The sequence below is a fragment of the Diadema antillarum genome, unplaced genomic scaffold (assembly GCF_040938485.1).
Source record: "Diadema antillarum isolate AM-2024a unplaced genomic scaffold, OU_Dant_1.0 scf00000099, whole genome shotgun sequence".
In the NCBI taxonomy this organism is placed as follows: Eukaryota; Metazoa; Echinodermata; class Echinoidea; order Diadematoida; family Diadematidae; genus Diadema; species Diadema antillarum.
In genome coordinates this window covers 4,491,159-4,508,804 of record NW_027270988.1, presented here as the reverse complement: position 1 = coordinate 4,508,804, position 17,646 = coordinate 4,491,159, and the positions used below count along the sequence as shown (strand labels likewise).

The window sequence follows — 17,646 nt, the reverse complement described above, 5'->3', positions numbered from 1 at the left end:
AGTAATCATCATAAGTGGTGCTGAGGCTGCGTTCACATAGAAGTATACTATTCGGGTATTCGGGGCTCGTTTTCGAGGGCACGCGAATAGCTTGAATCGAACGATAGGATTTTCTCACACCGGTTCACATAGGAGGGCACTATTCGAAAGTACCGAATAGCTGCGAAAAGTATAGCAAAGTGGGAATCGAGCTTGTTCGATTTTCTTACAGCGTATATCGTCTCTCGTTTAATGAAATAATGACACTTTTGGTCTGGATTTGCCCTTGAGGCTGCGTTTACATAGAAGTATACTATTCGGGTATTCGGGCTCGTTTTTCGAGGGCGCGCGAATAGCTTGAATCGAACGATAGAATTTCCTCACACCGGTTCACATAGGAGGGCACTATTCGAAAGTACCGAATAGCTGCGAATAGTATAGCAAAGTGGGAATCGAGCTTGTTCGATTTTCTTGCAGCGTATACCGTCTCTCGTTTATGAAATAATGACACTTTTGGTCTGGATTTGCCCTTTAGCAAAAATAAGCATGTAGACGACATTCTGATGCAGTTTAGAAATTGTTAATAAGATTTGCTGGGATGTAGGAGGAAGAAATCCTCACTGCATGGGATGGTGAGTTGACGTTGCGGGTGATGGTGTACTCGGTGCCCGAATAGCGAATAGCGAATAGCGAATAGCGAATAGCGAATAGCGAATACCGAATACTTCTATGTGAACGCAACCTTAGCAAAAATAAGTATGTAGACTGTCATTCTGATGCAGTTTAGAAATTGTCAATAAGATTTGTGGGATGTAGGAGGAAGAAATCCTCACTACATTGGATGGTGAGATGACGGTGCGGGTGACGGTGTACTCGGTGCCCGAATAGCGAATAGCGAATAGCGAATACCGAATACCGAATACTTCTATGTGGACGCAGCCTTATGACAGCACATCCACCTGAGAGCAGAGCTTGTATTTGGCAGAATCAATTTATCCTTGGCAAAGTCGAATGTATACGTTTGTGATGTAATTCTTGATTTATTCTGTGTTGTGTTCGTTGGAAAAAAAAAGAAGAATGAAAATAAATGAATCGAATTGAAAATTCATTCATGGACCTGGCACACTAGGACATTCATCTTTTGTTAATTAATTCATACACCTGATTCTGTCAAAAGCATTTCAAGCATGCTTTCCTGTTTAGATATCATCATCACCTTGGCAGCCAGCCTGAAGAAAAATAAGATGGCGCTTTGAGAAATCTAAAGACTACATACTCTCTTAAATCAAAAAGAATGCATGTGCAATTGTAGTGTGCGTTGGGAAATCCTCGCTCAAGCAATTTATTTGCGAAAAGCACGTAGTTTACCCGAGAAAGCAAATATTTTGGCAGGTTGATTGCGATTTGTATTAAAATTGCCCCTATTTTTCGCATATTGTTTCAGAGTGAACATGGACATTGGTCTTACCGGTATAGACTACGTGTGTGTCTTACCACTATGCAACGTTACATGGGTGTCCACAAGTGTCCTCTTCAGTCATTAGCGATTTAGTGACACAAAATTTGACATGATTTAAGGTTTGTTGCTCCCTATCATTGGTGTTTATTCAAAAGCAGTTGAGTCTGAAATGGCACCTCAGCTAAAACAAGACCAAAATGAGGGAAAGCTTCTCAGTGACGATGACCGATTACATTGTCCCAACATGTGGATGTACTGAGGGAAAGCTTCTCAGTGACGATGACCGATTACATTGTCCCAACATATGGATGTACTCATAACGATGCACGTAACCGGATGGCGGCTATGATGATGGGATCAAAGAAAGACCTCCGTTGATAATCCATGTGTGCAGTAGGTCCGTGATGCATTCAATGCAAAATAACGCAATTGATGCCTTCCTAAGTGTTAATTGATGGATCATTCTGGTTACCTGGTCTACGCAAATCCATCCTGATGAATTCCATAAATTATTACGTCGGGTAAGCGTATGTACTTTGTTGCTTTTAAAATGAATGCAATGACTACCTGAGAAAAACAAATTTTGTTTGAACCCATGTGCACATGAGCTAACTCCGGACTAGCTTATTTCGAAATCGAATGAGAGTTACATCATAGACCAGGGGCGATAGAAACAAAAATCGAATATGTCACCAAGGTGTGAGCCAGATCTCTAAATTTCAAGTTTTAAAATGCAAAACCTTTCCCTCGTGTGGGAGGGGGTATTCCTCTTCGAAACCCTTCTCCTCCACATTTCCCTGATTATTTATTTGTCTTTTTTTTATAGAAACAAAAATCGACAATTTTAAACAAACAAAAATCTACACCAGATCTCAGAATTCCCCTCCCACCCCCAAACATTTCCCTGCTTATAAACTTTCTTACTATCTTTTGATAGAAACGAAAATTGAATACTTCACCAAAAGGGATGCACCAGATCTTTGAATTTCAAGTCCAACAGTCTAAAAATGCAAAACTTCCCTCTTCAGGTTGCTCCGCTCCCTTGCACATATATTCCAAGTTTTGCCCCCGCCCATCATGAAAACGGTTCGACGCCCCTGAGATAGGACGATTGTTTGAATCGACTTAATTCAAGGAAATTCAGAAATCAGTTAGAAATAAGGAAATATCTACTACGTATACAGAAATAGACAACCATAATCCATTTTATTCATTTCATTTTATTTCATTTCAATTTATTTACTTTTTGTACGTACACATCGCGCACGTGTGCTTATTATTATGAACTTGCACTCGTGCTATTTGATGACTGTCGCCATCATCCCCCATTCCTCGGTACGGATTAATGCCCGTGTGTGCTTGTACTGTGCTCTAGGGTTCTGTGAATTGAACTGACACATCATAATAAAATGCAATTGTGATGCGTCACTGTTTGCAGCTCAGGGCATTGCAAATAAAGTTATGTTTCTCATGATACGCCTAGAGACAGAATCACACTTTCATCACGTATAGATAAATATGACAACAGTATTCAGAGAAAACGGATGTCTTAAACTACGGTTATCTCCTCATGCAACTGATGGTACTACGACACACACACACACACACACACACACACACACACACACGCATATATATATATATATATATATATATATATATATACATTATTATATATAGATAATACTTTATTTACAGCATCCCATTAAGCACTTCCTGTCATGAAATCTGTGACAGAGTTTCTTTTTCAAGCACAATGCAACCGTGGTAATAGCAAGGGTCAAAATGAAATCCTGGTATTTTTGTTTTTGTACAATTTTTATCTATTATCTCTCCATTCATCCAAGTTTTTTTTTCGGACTTTTATTAAAAACCCAGAGAATTAGTAAATGCTTAAGATATTTTTCTATACGGCGCGACGATCAAATTCCTTCTTTAATTCATGGGATGAGCATCACTCAAATAGTTGTTAAACGTATGAAATAGCCATTACTACAGATATATTAATCATTTGTACATAATGTAAATCAATAATGAACATGAAATATCAACATGAAACCAATAGTTTTGCTTTGAGCTTTTACGTGAACCTTTTTATGATGACATTGCTAAAGTATGAATAGAAAAAATTAATTTTACCATCGAAGTGAACCTATCAACCCATTTCCGTGATCTCTCTCTCTCACCCTCGTGTTTTACCTATAACCACCTTTCCATTTTCTTCTTCTCTCTCTGTTTGAATTCTCTCCCGCTTCTCTATTGCCTTGTCAAAAACTCAGGGTGTAGATTCAAATTGCATGTCAAGTGTATATTGTTTTAGCATGTTTAGTGTATTCTTTTTCAGTTGCTAAACGGTGAATGAAGTAATCTATATCGGTGACTCATCTTTGATAACAACTCTTTGACATAACGTTACAATCACGATAATGACTTGGAGGGCTTTAGATTGTCATCACAGTCTTTGAAAATGTAAAAAAGAAGCCAAACGTATCACGTTTATGATGTATAATCACATTTACCACATTATAGCGTGGTTGAGATTTCCTTATCTTGTCCAAGTAAGAGATATATCAGCATATTTCTGTTTATTTCCTTTCGTTGATGAGGATTTTGTATGGTGTCAGAAGACGCCCAGCGAATGTCTGAGGGATGAGGTTGATAAGGCTCTAGTCCTCCTTGCCCGGTACCTTGGAGAAGGTGTAGTTCTGGAGGAACCAGGAGAAGATGAGGAAGAGGTCAGCCTTAGCAACCGCCTCTCCGAGACAGCTACGGCGACCCGCTCCGAACGGCATGAAGCTGGAAGGGTGCTGGCGGACTGTGCCGGCCTCGTCAAGGAAGTGATCTTGTAACGAGTGAAAAAAAAATCTCGTCTAAGAAATCTAAACTTATATAACAACTTGTGTGTAGAACTTTCATTTCAAAACGTTTGTTTGTTCGTTTGTTTGTTTGTTTAATTTCAATGCTGTTGAAAATCCCCACAATCGGCCTTAGGGTGTTTCTCAGTGAGTCCGCATATCAGTTTATAGCATTGAACAACGCAATATGATATGGTACAAAAAAAGAACATTCACAACGAATGAGATAACATACTGGCAAAAATAAAAAAAAAAGGAACAGAGGTTGAGTAATGTTGTATTGACAGAAAAATGTAGATTAAAGGAGGAACATTATCATTTGCAATATCATAGATCATGTTACGTGACATTTATGTGAATGGACAGAGCAGAAAAATATTTTGAGTGCAAAACTATAATTGTTATAGCCACAGATCTTAATTCAGCTAATTAAAAGGGAGTTTGGGACATGAAGAGATCAATGTTTGACAAAAATCAATTAAGCATGGATTCACTTGTGAAACTAATTTAAAGGTTGTCACAGACTTTGGATGCAACATGCAATGTGCTATTTCTCTTGAAATTTGTGTTTGGTTTGTCTTTCCGCTCATCTCGGCGCATTTCGACACATCTTCGGACATATCAACACATTACGGGACATTTCGAAACATCTCGGCACATTTTGGCACGTCCCCGCACACCTCGGCACATTCGGCATGTTCTGTGTTCGGGCACAATCATGTCGACACTTGCCAGCACCCACTGTCCAATCATATCCTAGCAGAGTGTCATATGGATAATGGTGTACACTCAATGGGACTGATTTTTTCCCCGTGTTTTTGTTGTTGTTGTTGTTGTTGATATTTCCAGAACACTGAAATGCACATGGAGAACATCAGCCCTAATAGTTGTTTTTTAGATGAAATCTTATTTGTTAAAATAGGAGCCAGATAAAAACACCCCACTGAATATGTCGAGGACCAGGTGTTAGGATTGCCTACCTGGCTTGAAGGAGTCTGGGTCACCCCATTCCTGGGGGTCAAAGTGCATGGAATGAATGTTGATCATCACAGTGGCTCCTCTGGGGATGACGTAATCACCTATATCGCATCAGAGGAATATGACAATCGTTGTTTCCATGACCACCAGCGCTATAATCGTCATTACTTATATCAATATTTGTGTAATTAATAGATTATTTGTACTCGCAGTTGATTTATAAGTTGGTTTCCTCTTGTTAATAGACACATTTTGGCCAAAAACGCTTTTTTTTTCATATACTACTACTACTACTACTACTACTACTACTACTACTATAACTACTACACCAACGGCTACTTCAACTGCTACTAATTCAATCGAGAAACCAAACGGTAAATCAGTATTTCACGAAATACCCAAACAGAAGTATTTGTATATTTGTTTATCAGATCCTCTGAGCGGTTGTGGCTTGGTGAAAAAGACCTGAAACTCTCAATCTGAAAGTTCACAAGTCGAGTCCTCTGTACAAAGCAACTCTCAAGTCCTATAGGGCAAGGTAAAGTCCTGAGGAAGGAACCTACTATCGTCACGGCCACTGCGTAAGTCCATTCGTTGCTTTAATTGTTTCCTTTATGGTGACGTCAAATAATTCCATGGTACTGTTTACTGCACACCAGTAAGTACAGAGTATTTTCACCGTGGAAAAATCTCCACACAGCCTCTAACAGTCAATAGTAGATTAACCTTTGTAAAATGGTTTGAAGCATGTTGTCTTGTGATCCTACATGTCACCTGACTATGCATTACCGGACTAACATATTGTGTTGTATTTACAAAGTTAAAGAGAGGGAGAGAGAAGGGGGGGGGGGGAGGGGCAGAAAAGGAGGCAATAATTGAAAAAAAAATAAGTATACAACTTAATTACCCTCTCTGATCTTATAACATATTTTCTGAGTACGTACATTCCCTCAACCCCTTTTCAGTCCCTCAAGCCACTTATATACGTACGATATATATATATATATATATATATATATATATATATATATGTATATATATATATAATATATACATATATGGCGGAGACCAATTTTTCAACTCTTGCGCTTTTCCAAAAAGGAGGAACAGTAAGAGGAATAACGATGTCAAAGCTACGCACCGATTTCTCCTCCCTTTCTCATATCTCACATATATATATACAGTATGAAACTCTAACATCGTGAAAAATCAGCAGTGCATAGGGAGTTATTCGAGAATTCGAGAACGAGAATTCAATCTCTACGGATTGCCCTGTTCCAGTGGTATCCTATACCGTGTTCACAGTGGCCATGGGACTTCGCAGTCGATGCTCCATTTTTCCGCGAATTGTACTTCAAAATGAACTCTCGCACACGCGGTGTGGTCGCGTCTCGCTTCAACAAGTGCACCGTCTGAAATCCTTCAGGTTTGAGGAGCTGGTACAAAAGACCCTCTCGCATCACTTGCGGTTAAAGAGTAAAGACCAATGTGAATACCGTACGAGAAATCACATACATTTTACATTTCGAATCGAAAATAGATCATTTCCCCTTTCCTTTCTGATTCAATGTGGCCATGGTGACTTGACGCCATTCATGTAATGCAAAGATGAATTCAGTCATTACGTAACTGATTCATGAGAAGAATTGGAAAGGTAGGCCCTATATCGAAGTGCCAAGCGCTGAATACTCACGTATCTTGGCATCGCACATGGTCGAATGTGGTAAGGCGACAGGAGCAACCGTGCTGTACCTCATCATCTCATACAAAGTGGCTTCGGTATACGGGAGAGTTCCGCGGTCCTCGATGGTTGGCACTCGATCACGACCAACCACGGAGTCGATCTCTGCCTGGACTTTGTTCTGAATCTCGGGGTTCTCGGACATCAAGGAAAAAGCCCAGTACAGTGTGTCAATGGTTGTCTGTGTTCCAGCTGAGATGCATCCATATAAAAACAAACAAACATAAAATAGCAGCCAAATATCCAGCTATCCGTTCGATTTCCAATCGAGATAGTTCATTATTAGACAAATGGAGTTTTCGTGAAAACGATGCAAATATTTCTCATCGATGTTAGAATCCCGTACGTAGGGATAGGCCTTACTTGACATGTTTCTTTGATTTGCGTGAAAATCCTGTATACTATAGTACCTCAGATATTTGTACGGTTCATTAAACATGTACACGATACGATAGAAACCCTACCTAGATTCACAAGATTGTATCATAACAAAAATAAATTCTACTATGGAGGGTACTTTAAGCATCTAAGAACTGTATAGAAAGGATATAGAATAGCTTAGAGTGTGGTATAACGGATTGCCTGAGAAAGACTGTTTGATGGTGAAGTAAGAGCTTAATAGATCTCGGGGCTACCAGAGGGAAGAGGTAGAAAAAGTGTAGACAATAATTGAGTTGACGTGGTCATACATAAGTTAACGAGTAACACTGTCATGTGATTAATGTGATTTTGTTTGAAAGCGTCTAATTTCACTTTTAAAAAACTCATGATGTGTGTCCTTTCCTACATCGAAATCCGTTATCAGTGACGCATACTATACAAAACTAAGGGACAGGGAGAATGGAAAACTGAGAGTGTGATAAATGAACGTAGTTGGTGACGTCATCTTACACTGCATTATATTGCAGAATGTACAAAGAGCGAACATCTTTAGATTTAATTAGCTTTAGCTAAAACCCCGAAATTTATTATGGCAAGTGTTTGTACCAAGGAAGACGTCCAGGACTGTCAGCAGGATATGGTCATCGGTCAGTTTATCCACGTTCTCCCCTTCTCGCTTTGCGTCTCCTTGGGCCTTCAGTAACATGCTGTAGAAATCGGTGATGTTGTCTAGAAAATTGACACCAAGGAAATTAATATCTTTTCATCATCTCCAAAAGTTTGTATTGCGTCGCGTCTAAAAAACTGCAAGGAATGATGTTTTGATTCCATTCTGATTTTGGTAATCTACCATCAAATCCTTACGTAACGAAACAATGGTCGTTCAGCTGATCTGAAATTGAAATACTAAAAACTTGAGTACTGGTACTTAGCAGTGAAAACGTTGTCATCCTGGATTCTTTGAGTGTTATATTGGAGCAGGGTGCTTCTTCATATGATTGCGATTCTATCAATCCTGGAAGTAAGACGATAACAACAGAGTGGTGTTTTAATGTCATTAAGTACAAACATTGAAATTACTCCTCAAACAATTTCAAACTGCATTTCCACCTAATTTTGGTGATTGCTTAACAGAGCAGTCAAAGAAGCAACTTCTTCTGAGTCGTGGAGGTGTTTTCTATTATGCACGTAACTACAGCTGGCAAGTTTCGAAACTAGTTTTCAATGCTACGTGTAAACTGCCACTAAAATGTAACATATCTTACCAGGGTCGTAGGTTTGCTGTTTGTGTTGCTCTAGTTCGGTTTTGATGAGCTTTTGGAGCCCAACCGTCAGGTCCTTGACCAAACGGGGCCCGCTGGTAGGGACGTACCTGGCCCATGAGAAGAAGTCGGCTGCAAGACCAAGACCGAAATTGGCGTTGAGCTCGTCATTCACCTGCATCCATTCCTCAACGTTGGGATCACGAAGAGCATAGCTGGTGAAGGAAAGGGATGACATCCTTGTTGTATGATACATTATTATCAGAATTGAAATTTCAGCATTATCATAGTGACCTTCCAACTTTCAACGGTATGGCCCGAAACTTTTCCTCAGAGAGTCAAAGTCTGGTATGAATACATGTAGGTCTTTACGCACCAAGTTTCAGGAAAATACATTTCGGCATTGCTAAGACCTAGCATTTGACTTTAAACTTTAATCTCGTGTCTGCGTGTCCTAAAGTTGATGGTACAGTTACGTCCACTCATACATACTTATGCCAAGCTTAATTTGGGCACTTATAAGGCAATTTATAGGTTGGGTCGTCACAAAAAAATGATAAATAAATGAGATGATTATGGAGCGACGGACAACATTAAAGACATAATTCCTCCGGCTACACCTTATGCCGGAAACATAAAAAATAGAAAAAAAAAAACCGAAAAGAAAAAAAACTACACTTAGTGTAGTATTACTTTCTTGTATTCTTGAAGCCAGCATACACACACACATGCACATACACATTATACACAATACACTCGTATCAATCAACTGTGTGTCTCGTTCTGAGATCGCTCGTTATTATGTCGTATCTGTAATACCTCTTTCCAAAGCAAATCTGTGAGAGGACATTGTACATGATCAGAGTAAGGAGGAGTCGAGGGTCGATCGGCTTCCCGTCATTCTCGGCTAGCTCCTTCTCCACCTTCGGGTACACGTTGGAGATCAGCTTTTGCAGGGGCTTACCGGTACCAAAGTGCCTTGATAACAGAAGTAAAAGGTTATTAGATTCTGAAATATGACATTCATAATAACAAAATAATAACAAAAATAATCTAAAGGTAAATCTGAAAAACCCTATTGGAATTAGTATAGTCAATGATAATGATATCTAGTTGTACTAATAAAAGGGTGATAATGAAGGTGCGAACATTTACCTACCAAGATACTTGTGGAGGTAAACTGAAAATTCAAAGCATCCTGACACGTTTTGCAGCGAGCTGATACACGCTAAACACAAGAATGGCACTATTTCGATGCTTCAAACGTGTAGTAAAACCTATGCAAGCAGAACAATGTAGCGTTTCACTTCAAGGAAAACAAAGATAGTAAACTTAAAGCATACAAACCAGCAACAAATCTATCTGAATCTGTTCAGAACATGTGAATATACAATTTTGTAAGTCTAAAACAATGCCATTAGTTGTAATCACATGTAAGATTTTGTCACACCATTTTTGTTGTGACTATTTTTATTCCAAGCATATCATATTCTAAATGTACATTTTTCTCTGACCCATATCCTCCGGAAACCTGGTATACCAAGTTTTCGTTGAGTCATAACTCAAAGACTTATAAAGTCGTATTTATTCGTATCATACAGTCTGAGAAGGGGAAAATACTTTGATCGAAAGGATAAAGTTTCTAATATCAACACTAGGGGCCCTTTTCATAAAACTTGTCATCAGTGACAACTGCCACATTTCTATGACAAATTTGCTGTTAGCCAATCAGATGCAAGGATTTCAGTAGCTTGTCACATCTATGACAACTTGTAACTGATGACAAGTTTTATGAAACGGGCCCCTGGTCATTGTTTGTCTAAAAAAAAATGCGTGTATTTTTATTCTAAATCTACCTTTCCCAACGTTGTGTTGTGCCTGTTTTGCCGCAAAGGTCTTCTAAAAACATACGTAGCAATCGAGGCTATCAAAGCTCACAATAGGTTGATTTTGCTGATTCCATCGCGGCGCCCCTATAAGAGCAAAAGAACTTTCGAGCTCAACGCACGCTTAATGTTCCATCGGCTCGCTTGATTCTATTTGTGCCATGTTTGCACGTCCGACACAGTCAACGGCGAACCAACTTTGCATATCGTGCTCAAAACCACAAACCCGCCAAAACCAATCGATAAATTGCCAAATGCCGCAGTACAATGAAAGCTTTTCTCGAGATTCCTGTCACCTGTGGCTTACACATACAATGTAAGTAATGTTGGCTATCATGTGGTGTTCCCAACTGGATTTGCGAGTAAAGTTTAAGTTTCAGCCACTGTTTTGTGTGCAAAAGTCGTGCCTTCACAATAATGTAGCTATACTGGTCATTGAAAAGAAGAACGATCATTGATTTGTCATACAATTTGCACCGAAGGAAAGCTTGTCATTTTCTCTACGCCTTTGCTGATTACATGACCAGGGTAACTGAAATCTTCTGAATTTACGTAGAATTGAAGAGCAAAAATGTTTCCTCAAAGCATGAGTACGTTACTGTCTCATAATAATGTGGCACACAGGGGGTTTACACCATGGTATATAAATAGTTGATTGCGTGATTGAATACGCACTAGCGGATTACCAACCTGTCCGTTCTCTGCCGACGGGCAAAAACGAATCTCGTCTGGGGGCATTGAAGGAACATGATTATCGATCCTATTCTGATGCATTTGGTTATTTCACCTTCAAACACCGTTAATTTGAGGATAGTTTACCGGAAATCGTCGGATACCTGAGTGCCGTGTGACCTAGTTTCCGATGACGCTTCCACGCGTCAGAGTAAGTAGTGAAATTAATGTCCTTAGATCCACCCGTAAACAGTTCGGCTGGAATGAAAGATAAAGAAAAAATAATGGTGCAATCTTATTACTGTTGAGTAGAGAAAACCAATGCGAAAAGTTGGACATAACTTTTTATCTGCTCAAGTCCGATTCTAGTAGCCAACATGTTTCACAACTATTATTATTCATACTCAAAGTTAATGAGAATTATTACCATTACTTAAACAAAAACCACAGCATTTCCTTTTATCTCTAATACTTAACGCCCTACTCATTTTTAATGATAATATACGTATTGGGTGTTATGCGACTAAACAGAGAGCAGAGCAATTAATTTCTAGAACGTCGATAACGATGCCATTTTCCGCGATTGTTGGTTTTTCTCTGAACTATTTCATACACATATCAGTTGAATTTAACGTCCCTTTTAACAGGTCTAAGTTTGTCACTCTTGCCTTAACCCCCCGGGGTTGGTATTTTGTTTGTGCGAGCGGCACACCTGTGTCGAGCAGGCTGGAATGGCTTGCACCGGGGAAGCAGTAGGTGAGAGGTAAAATGATGAGGGACTGAATTAAATGTTATTGTGTTGCTAGGATATGGGGGCAGTTGGCCTGTGGATTGGATAAAATTTTGGCGCGGTAAGCTGACTGAGGTGTTGTGGAAGGTCCAAACACACAATCTGGGCAGTTTACATCATAGTTTACTGGTTTTTGGGCTGGGTTAACCGTATAGTTTTGTAGTGTGTGCGGGTCGCAGTAGTGTAAGGAGCATCCCGTATGTGGAAATAATTCTTTTGTTCATTTTGCCTTTTTTTTCATTTGACTTGTTTCCTGGTTTGACAAGATAAACTACACATTAAACTGATTTAGTTGAACGTATCTCACGAGTCATCGTGCACTGTGTTGTAGTCATGGTAGTTTTCCGTGGGCAACGCCCTTGTGACAAAGTTAATGGCATTTAAGCGTACTTTGCGTTGAGGGTTTTTGTTTTTTTATTAAAGGTACGGGCAGAGGTGACTCCAAATTGACTTATTCAATGAGGGGCATACCCCGAAATGGATAGTACTTGTGGAAGCAACGAGTCCTATCAACCAGTAACTCGATATTACACAAAGTTAACTTCTGTATAATAGTTTTGCGATCACAAATGTTATCAAAAGAAGGGGGATTATGATGGAAGTTTGTTGAAGGATCCTACACAGACCGTACGAAGCAGGGCGCGATGCCAGAATTGCTTTATGATGGTACAGTCGTTTTGTGTCATCACTTTTATATAACAAAGAAATTCACGTCGTTAACAGTGACGTCACTTTCCAAATAATATAACATGGAGTGTCAAACAGGCCAACATTCTTAAGCAATTGAAAGCATATTCCAGTGCAGCTCTTTCAGCTGATTATCATAGAGGATTAATTTTGATCCAAAATACAATAGAAACTATTTCTTACTGGAGTAGAAATCAGGAAGTCCGGCAAACTCCACACTCTGCTTTATCACAGCTTCCTTTATGAGGTCTTTGCGATTTAAGACCACCATCCATCGCTGTCCCACCTTGAGACCAAAGATGTCACCGTACTTCTTGGCCAATTTACCGAACACTACCTCTGGGCTGTCAGTCATGTCTTCAATGAAATAACGAGAGATGGAGAAACTACACCCTCTTTACTAAAATTTGACACTCACGGAACGCTATCCAGATATGATAATGATAATGATGATGATTATGATGATGGTGATGATGATGATGATGATGATGATAATAATAATAATAAACCACATTGATATAGCGCATGATGACTGAAATACATTGCCTCTATCGACACTGAAGAAATAATTTATAGAATGATGATAAAAGAGAGAACGAAGAGGAACAAGGCAAGACAAAGAAAGACAAAATTCTGACATGCAGTAGGCCTACAAAGCCTGTAGGCTCATCGTCACTAAGTCTTATCAAGAGGAATGAGAACATGATATCACCAAAGGTCGATCTTCTTCGTATTCGTAGTGTTATCTTTTCTTGGTATCCCAGAAAGTTTGCATACTACGAAAGAATACATCTATTTGTCTATCTATCTATCTCTCTCTGAACCTATCTATGTCTCTCTTTGCACGCAAGCATGTATGTATTGAGTGTTGTTATATAATTGTCTACGGTTGGTAAATAATAATGAATTATGTCTCAGGTACCTGACAATCATCACGACCAGGACAGAGAATAACATATTATATTATTTCATCTAGGAGAGAGAGAGGGAGAGAGAGAGAGAGGAGCCATCTTTCTGTCTAAACAAAGAAAAAAAAAACCGTGGAAATAAGCGGGCAGAAATAGAGGAAAACAATGATAAAAATGATTTTAAAAAAATCAAAACAAACGAAATCCAGACAACACCTTAATTCTATCTAACTCACCATAGATGCTACCCACAATGGGAAGACCCCTTGGTCCGGGCGGGAACTTGCTTGGTCGGCTGACGCTCCATATTGCCATGGAGACCAGAAGGACTCCAAGAGTAGCTGTGACGGTCAACACATTGACCTGTCCGAGACTGGACTCCGTTAGGGTTCCAAGGAAGTCAATCATGGTGATGACTGCAGCTGATCTACTTCACTCTGACCTGATCTCTGCACTATACAGTCCGTAAAATATTCGAGTGCAAGATATCTTCATCATCTGCACATGTAAACCGATTTGTGTAAATACTTTGATAATATAGGTTTTCCCATTCAATTTCATACTTTTGTCATTCCAATTCATTAATGCGTAGTCAATTTCACAATGCGCACGCACGCGAAACTATTTGGGCATTTAATAGAATCCGATGATCAATTTCATTTATGGGAGTTTTGTTTAGTTTTTGTCAAATCAGATTCACGCTCGGGCGTTCAATTTCCAAATACGAGCATTGCATTTCCTCCTCGTGCATTCAAATTCACACGATAGTCATGTGATAGTCCCGATGAGCTTGTTTGGAGCGTTCAATTTCATTTTCAGGTGATCGAGTTCCTACTTTGTGAAATCAGTTGAACGAGGAAAATTGAGTAGACTTTTTCTTTAAGAAAGAAGGAAGGGCATACGCAACCCATTAAGGCTTTCATAATAGTGTAATTATAAGTGTTTAAAGGTTCTACATTGTTCTGTGTTCAGTATTCTTTGATTTTCATCTCAGTAAATTGTAAGGTCCAATCAGCAGTGCATCCAAACAACACAACGACAATTTCAAATTCAAACGTTATTTTCACTTTCTTTCTTCAACAGAATGTATAAGAAACAATATCATGAATTTGACATGCGAATCGTTGTAAATATATATAACCAGACAGGATTAACAACATGTTCTTGTCTTCATGATCAGTAAAATAAAGATACATACACTCTATATACACCCTGAGGAGAAAAAAAGTGGAGGTACCCACTCAAAAGACTAAGCTTGTAACATGTGGATACCTCTGAGGGAAAGGGGGAAAATGAGGTGAAACTTACAACTACAAAGGGTGCGGGAAACTGGGGAAGCGGGGAATAGAGAAAAAAAAGAAAGCAAAAGAGTGAAAAAAGGGAACAAAAAACAGTGAAAAGAGGAAGAGAGAGAGAGAGAGAGAGAAAGAAGCCAAAAAATTGTTGATGCATACACCAAGGGCGAAAGCCCACAGAGACAATTAGCCAAGTGTTTTCGAAAGTGACAAATTGTCGAGCAGCTTTCCAGCGGAGGAGATTCAACTGTGAGGACGAGAGAACGAGAGCACGTATAGAATACTACCAGGTAGTAAAAATAATTGATGCCTCAAGAGAACGCAGCCTTACAGTGAAAGAAGAGAAGATGATATCGTGCTCACAAAATATATTACAGAATTAAATACATTCAGTTACATTATAAGACTTCAAAAGAAGCATTTTCAATCTCGTTTTAAAAGAATAAAATGAAGGTGCATTTTTTATATCCATAGGAAGGGAGTTCCAGAATCTTGGACCTACATGAATAAAAGTCTGTTGAGCTAACAAGGTTCTTAACAGAGGTAAATGAAATTCATTTGACTGTCTAGTTGGGTATCTATGGTATGTCCGGTTACGCATAAACATGAAGTTAAATACAAACGGGAGGCAATTATTATCATAAGTATACATAAACTGCCCTAATTGTAATAAAAACAAATCCTTAATTTTCAGAATTTTGTTATAAAAAAACAAAGGATCTGTATGAGAATATGGAACAGTATTACAAATAATGCGAAGAGCCTTCTTTTGTAACAGTAGAATCCTATCCAATAATAATTGATGCGTGTTTCCCCATACCAAAATTCCATAATTTAAATAAGGCAATATCAAAGATGAATACAATGTTAACAGCGAATGCTGAGGAATAGACAGTTTTAATCTATTGAAAGCACCTATGTTACGTGAAATTTTCTTGCAAACATTATCGATATGAAATTTCCAAGAAAGTTTGTTATCAACTGTAACACCGAGAAACTTTATATGGGAAACACTTTCTAAGACAGCGTCACCAAAACAAATGTCCATATCTAAATTATCTAAAGTGTTACTAAAAAGCATATATTTTGTTTTTTGGGATATTCAAAGACAACTTATTTGCTTTGATCCACTCACATAAATTTTCTAATTCGGAATTAACTGTCTGCACAAGAATATTTGGGTCTTCGTGTGAGTAAAAAACATTTGAATCGTCGGCAAAAAGTATGAACGATAACACATCTGACGAAGCACAAAAATCATTAATGTAAACAATAAACAATAGTGGGCCCAATAAACTACCTTGTGGCACGCCACACTTCAGTTCTCTCATATCAGAATTATGATTGTTCAAAAATACATATTGTTTGCGATCAGTTAGATAACTCCTGAACCACTCCAAGGCCTTCCCACGTATACCATAATGAGACAACTTGTAGAGTAAGATATCATGGTTTATAGTGTCGAAGGCTTTGGAGAAGTCCAGGAAGATACCAATCAAATGTGAGCGATTGTTTAAAGCATGTGCTACTTTGTCAACAAAATTAAGCAAAGCGTGACAAGTGCTATGCTTTTCTCGGAATCCAAACTGCGAATTTGTAAAAACATCACACATCTTTAGAAAATTCATCGTTCTTTTATATATAATTTTCTCTAAAATCTTGGACAAACAAGATAATAAAGAAATAGGCCTGTAATTACTAACACCTAACTTATCTCCATTCTTATATATGGAAATAACTTTAGCTATTTCATTTGCTCCGGAAACACACCCGTTAACACTGACAAAATAAAAATATGTGCCAAAGGATCCGCAACAGAAGATATAACACTTTTCAAAATCATATTGCTTATGTCATCATAACCGAAACTTTTTTTTTGTTTTTCAAACCAGATACAATATCAGTAATCTCGTACCTCGTGGTAAGGGTAAAAAATATTGAATTCGTATTATGTCGATTTAAAAAATCAGAGAAATGTTTATTAGTATCGGGAATTTTTTGAGCAAGGTTTTCTCCGATTGTTGTAAAATATGTGTTAAAAACATTTGCTATATCAACAGGATTATCAATAATTTCATCATTAAATCCTATTTTCGAAATACTTAACTTTTCATTTGAAATATTCATTGCTTGTTTCAATACGTTCCATGTACTTTTCATATCACACCTATATCTCTTTTATTGTTTATGATACTATTTTTTCTTTTCAATACGTATTATCTTAGTGAGAGTATTCTTAAACAGAGTATATTTAATTCGTGCTTGTTCAGTTTATTTATTTATTTTTCCTATTTATGGAACGTAAAATAGACTTGGAAATCCATGGAAGCTTTGGAGTTGTTTTATAATTCCCCCGCTTATCCTTTCTTTTAGGAATATGAATATCCATACGATTATCAAAAATTTCCAAAAAATTATTCAAAGCCAAATTAATGTCGTCAGTATCAAACACACAATCTCAATTAACATTATCCAAGGAAGCGCAAAAAGAAGACAAATTTTCTTGGGTTACTTTACGCCTCAAATATCGCTGGGGTGAATTATTACTAACATGGCTAAATCTAAGGTGCGTCATTATTGGAAAATGATTAGTAATATCTGATAAAATTATCGACGAATTTGAAAGGGTTAAAATATTACTAAAAATATTGTCAATTAAAGTGGCTGACTGGCGTGAAACGCGTGTCGGTTTCGAAATAAGAGGTAAGAAAGAAAAGGATAAGAATGTCTCAAGGAATTCTCCCGAGATGTTG

At 38.2% G+C, this 17,646-nt stretch overlaps 1 protein-coding gene across 1 annotated transcript; it reads right to left on the bottom strand.

Moving 5' to 3' along the window:
* Positions 1–4,104: 4,104 nt before the first annotated feature.
* On the bottom strand, positions 4,105–14,034 carry LOC139718800 (steroid 17-alpha-hydroxylase/17,20 lyase-like). Its single transcript, XM_071630265.1, has 9 exons — positions 13,835–14,034; positions 12,874–13,047; positions 11,378–11,471; positions 9,475–9,633; positions 8,659–8,870; positions 8,000–8,122; positions 6,965–7,204; positions 5,274–5,372; positions 4,105–4,280 (listed from the first exon to the last, which is right to left on the bottom strand). The coding sequence occupies exons 1-9, from the start codon at positions 14,004–14,006 to the stop codon at positions 4,105–4,107; spliced, it is 1,449 nt and encodes a 482-aa protein (XP_071486366.1). The 5' UTR covers positions 14,007–14,034.
* Positions 14,035–17,646: the final 3,612 nt, after the last annotated feature.

What these genes read in the sequence shown, in the direction of transcription:
- LOC139718800 (XM_071630265.1), bottom strand. Translation starts at nt 14,006, where the DNA reads ATGATTGACTTCCTTGGAACCCTAACGGAGTCCAGTCTCGGACAGGTC. An exon ending in ACTTCCTGATTTCTACTCCA is followed by an intron (nt 11,472 to 12,873) that starts GTAAGAAATAGT and finishes CTTTCATTCCAG; the next exon opens with CCGAACTGTTTACGGGTGGA. An exon ending in CATGTGCGATGCCAAGATAC is followed by an intron (nt 5,373 to 6,964) that starts GTGAGTATTCAG and finishes GATGCGATATAG; the next exon opens with GTGATTACGTCATCCCCAGA.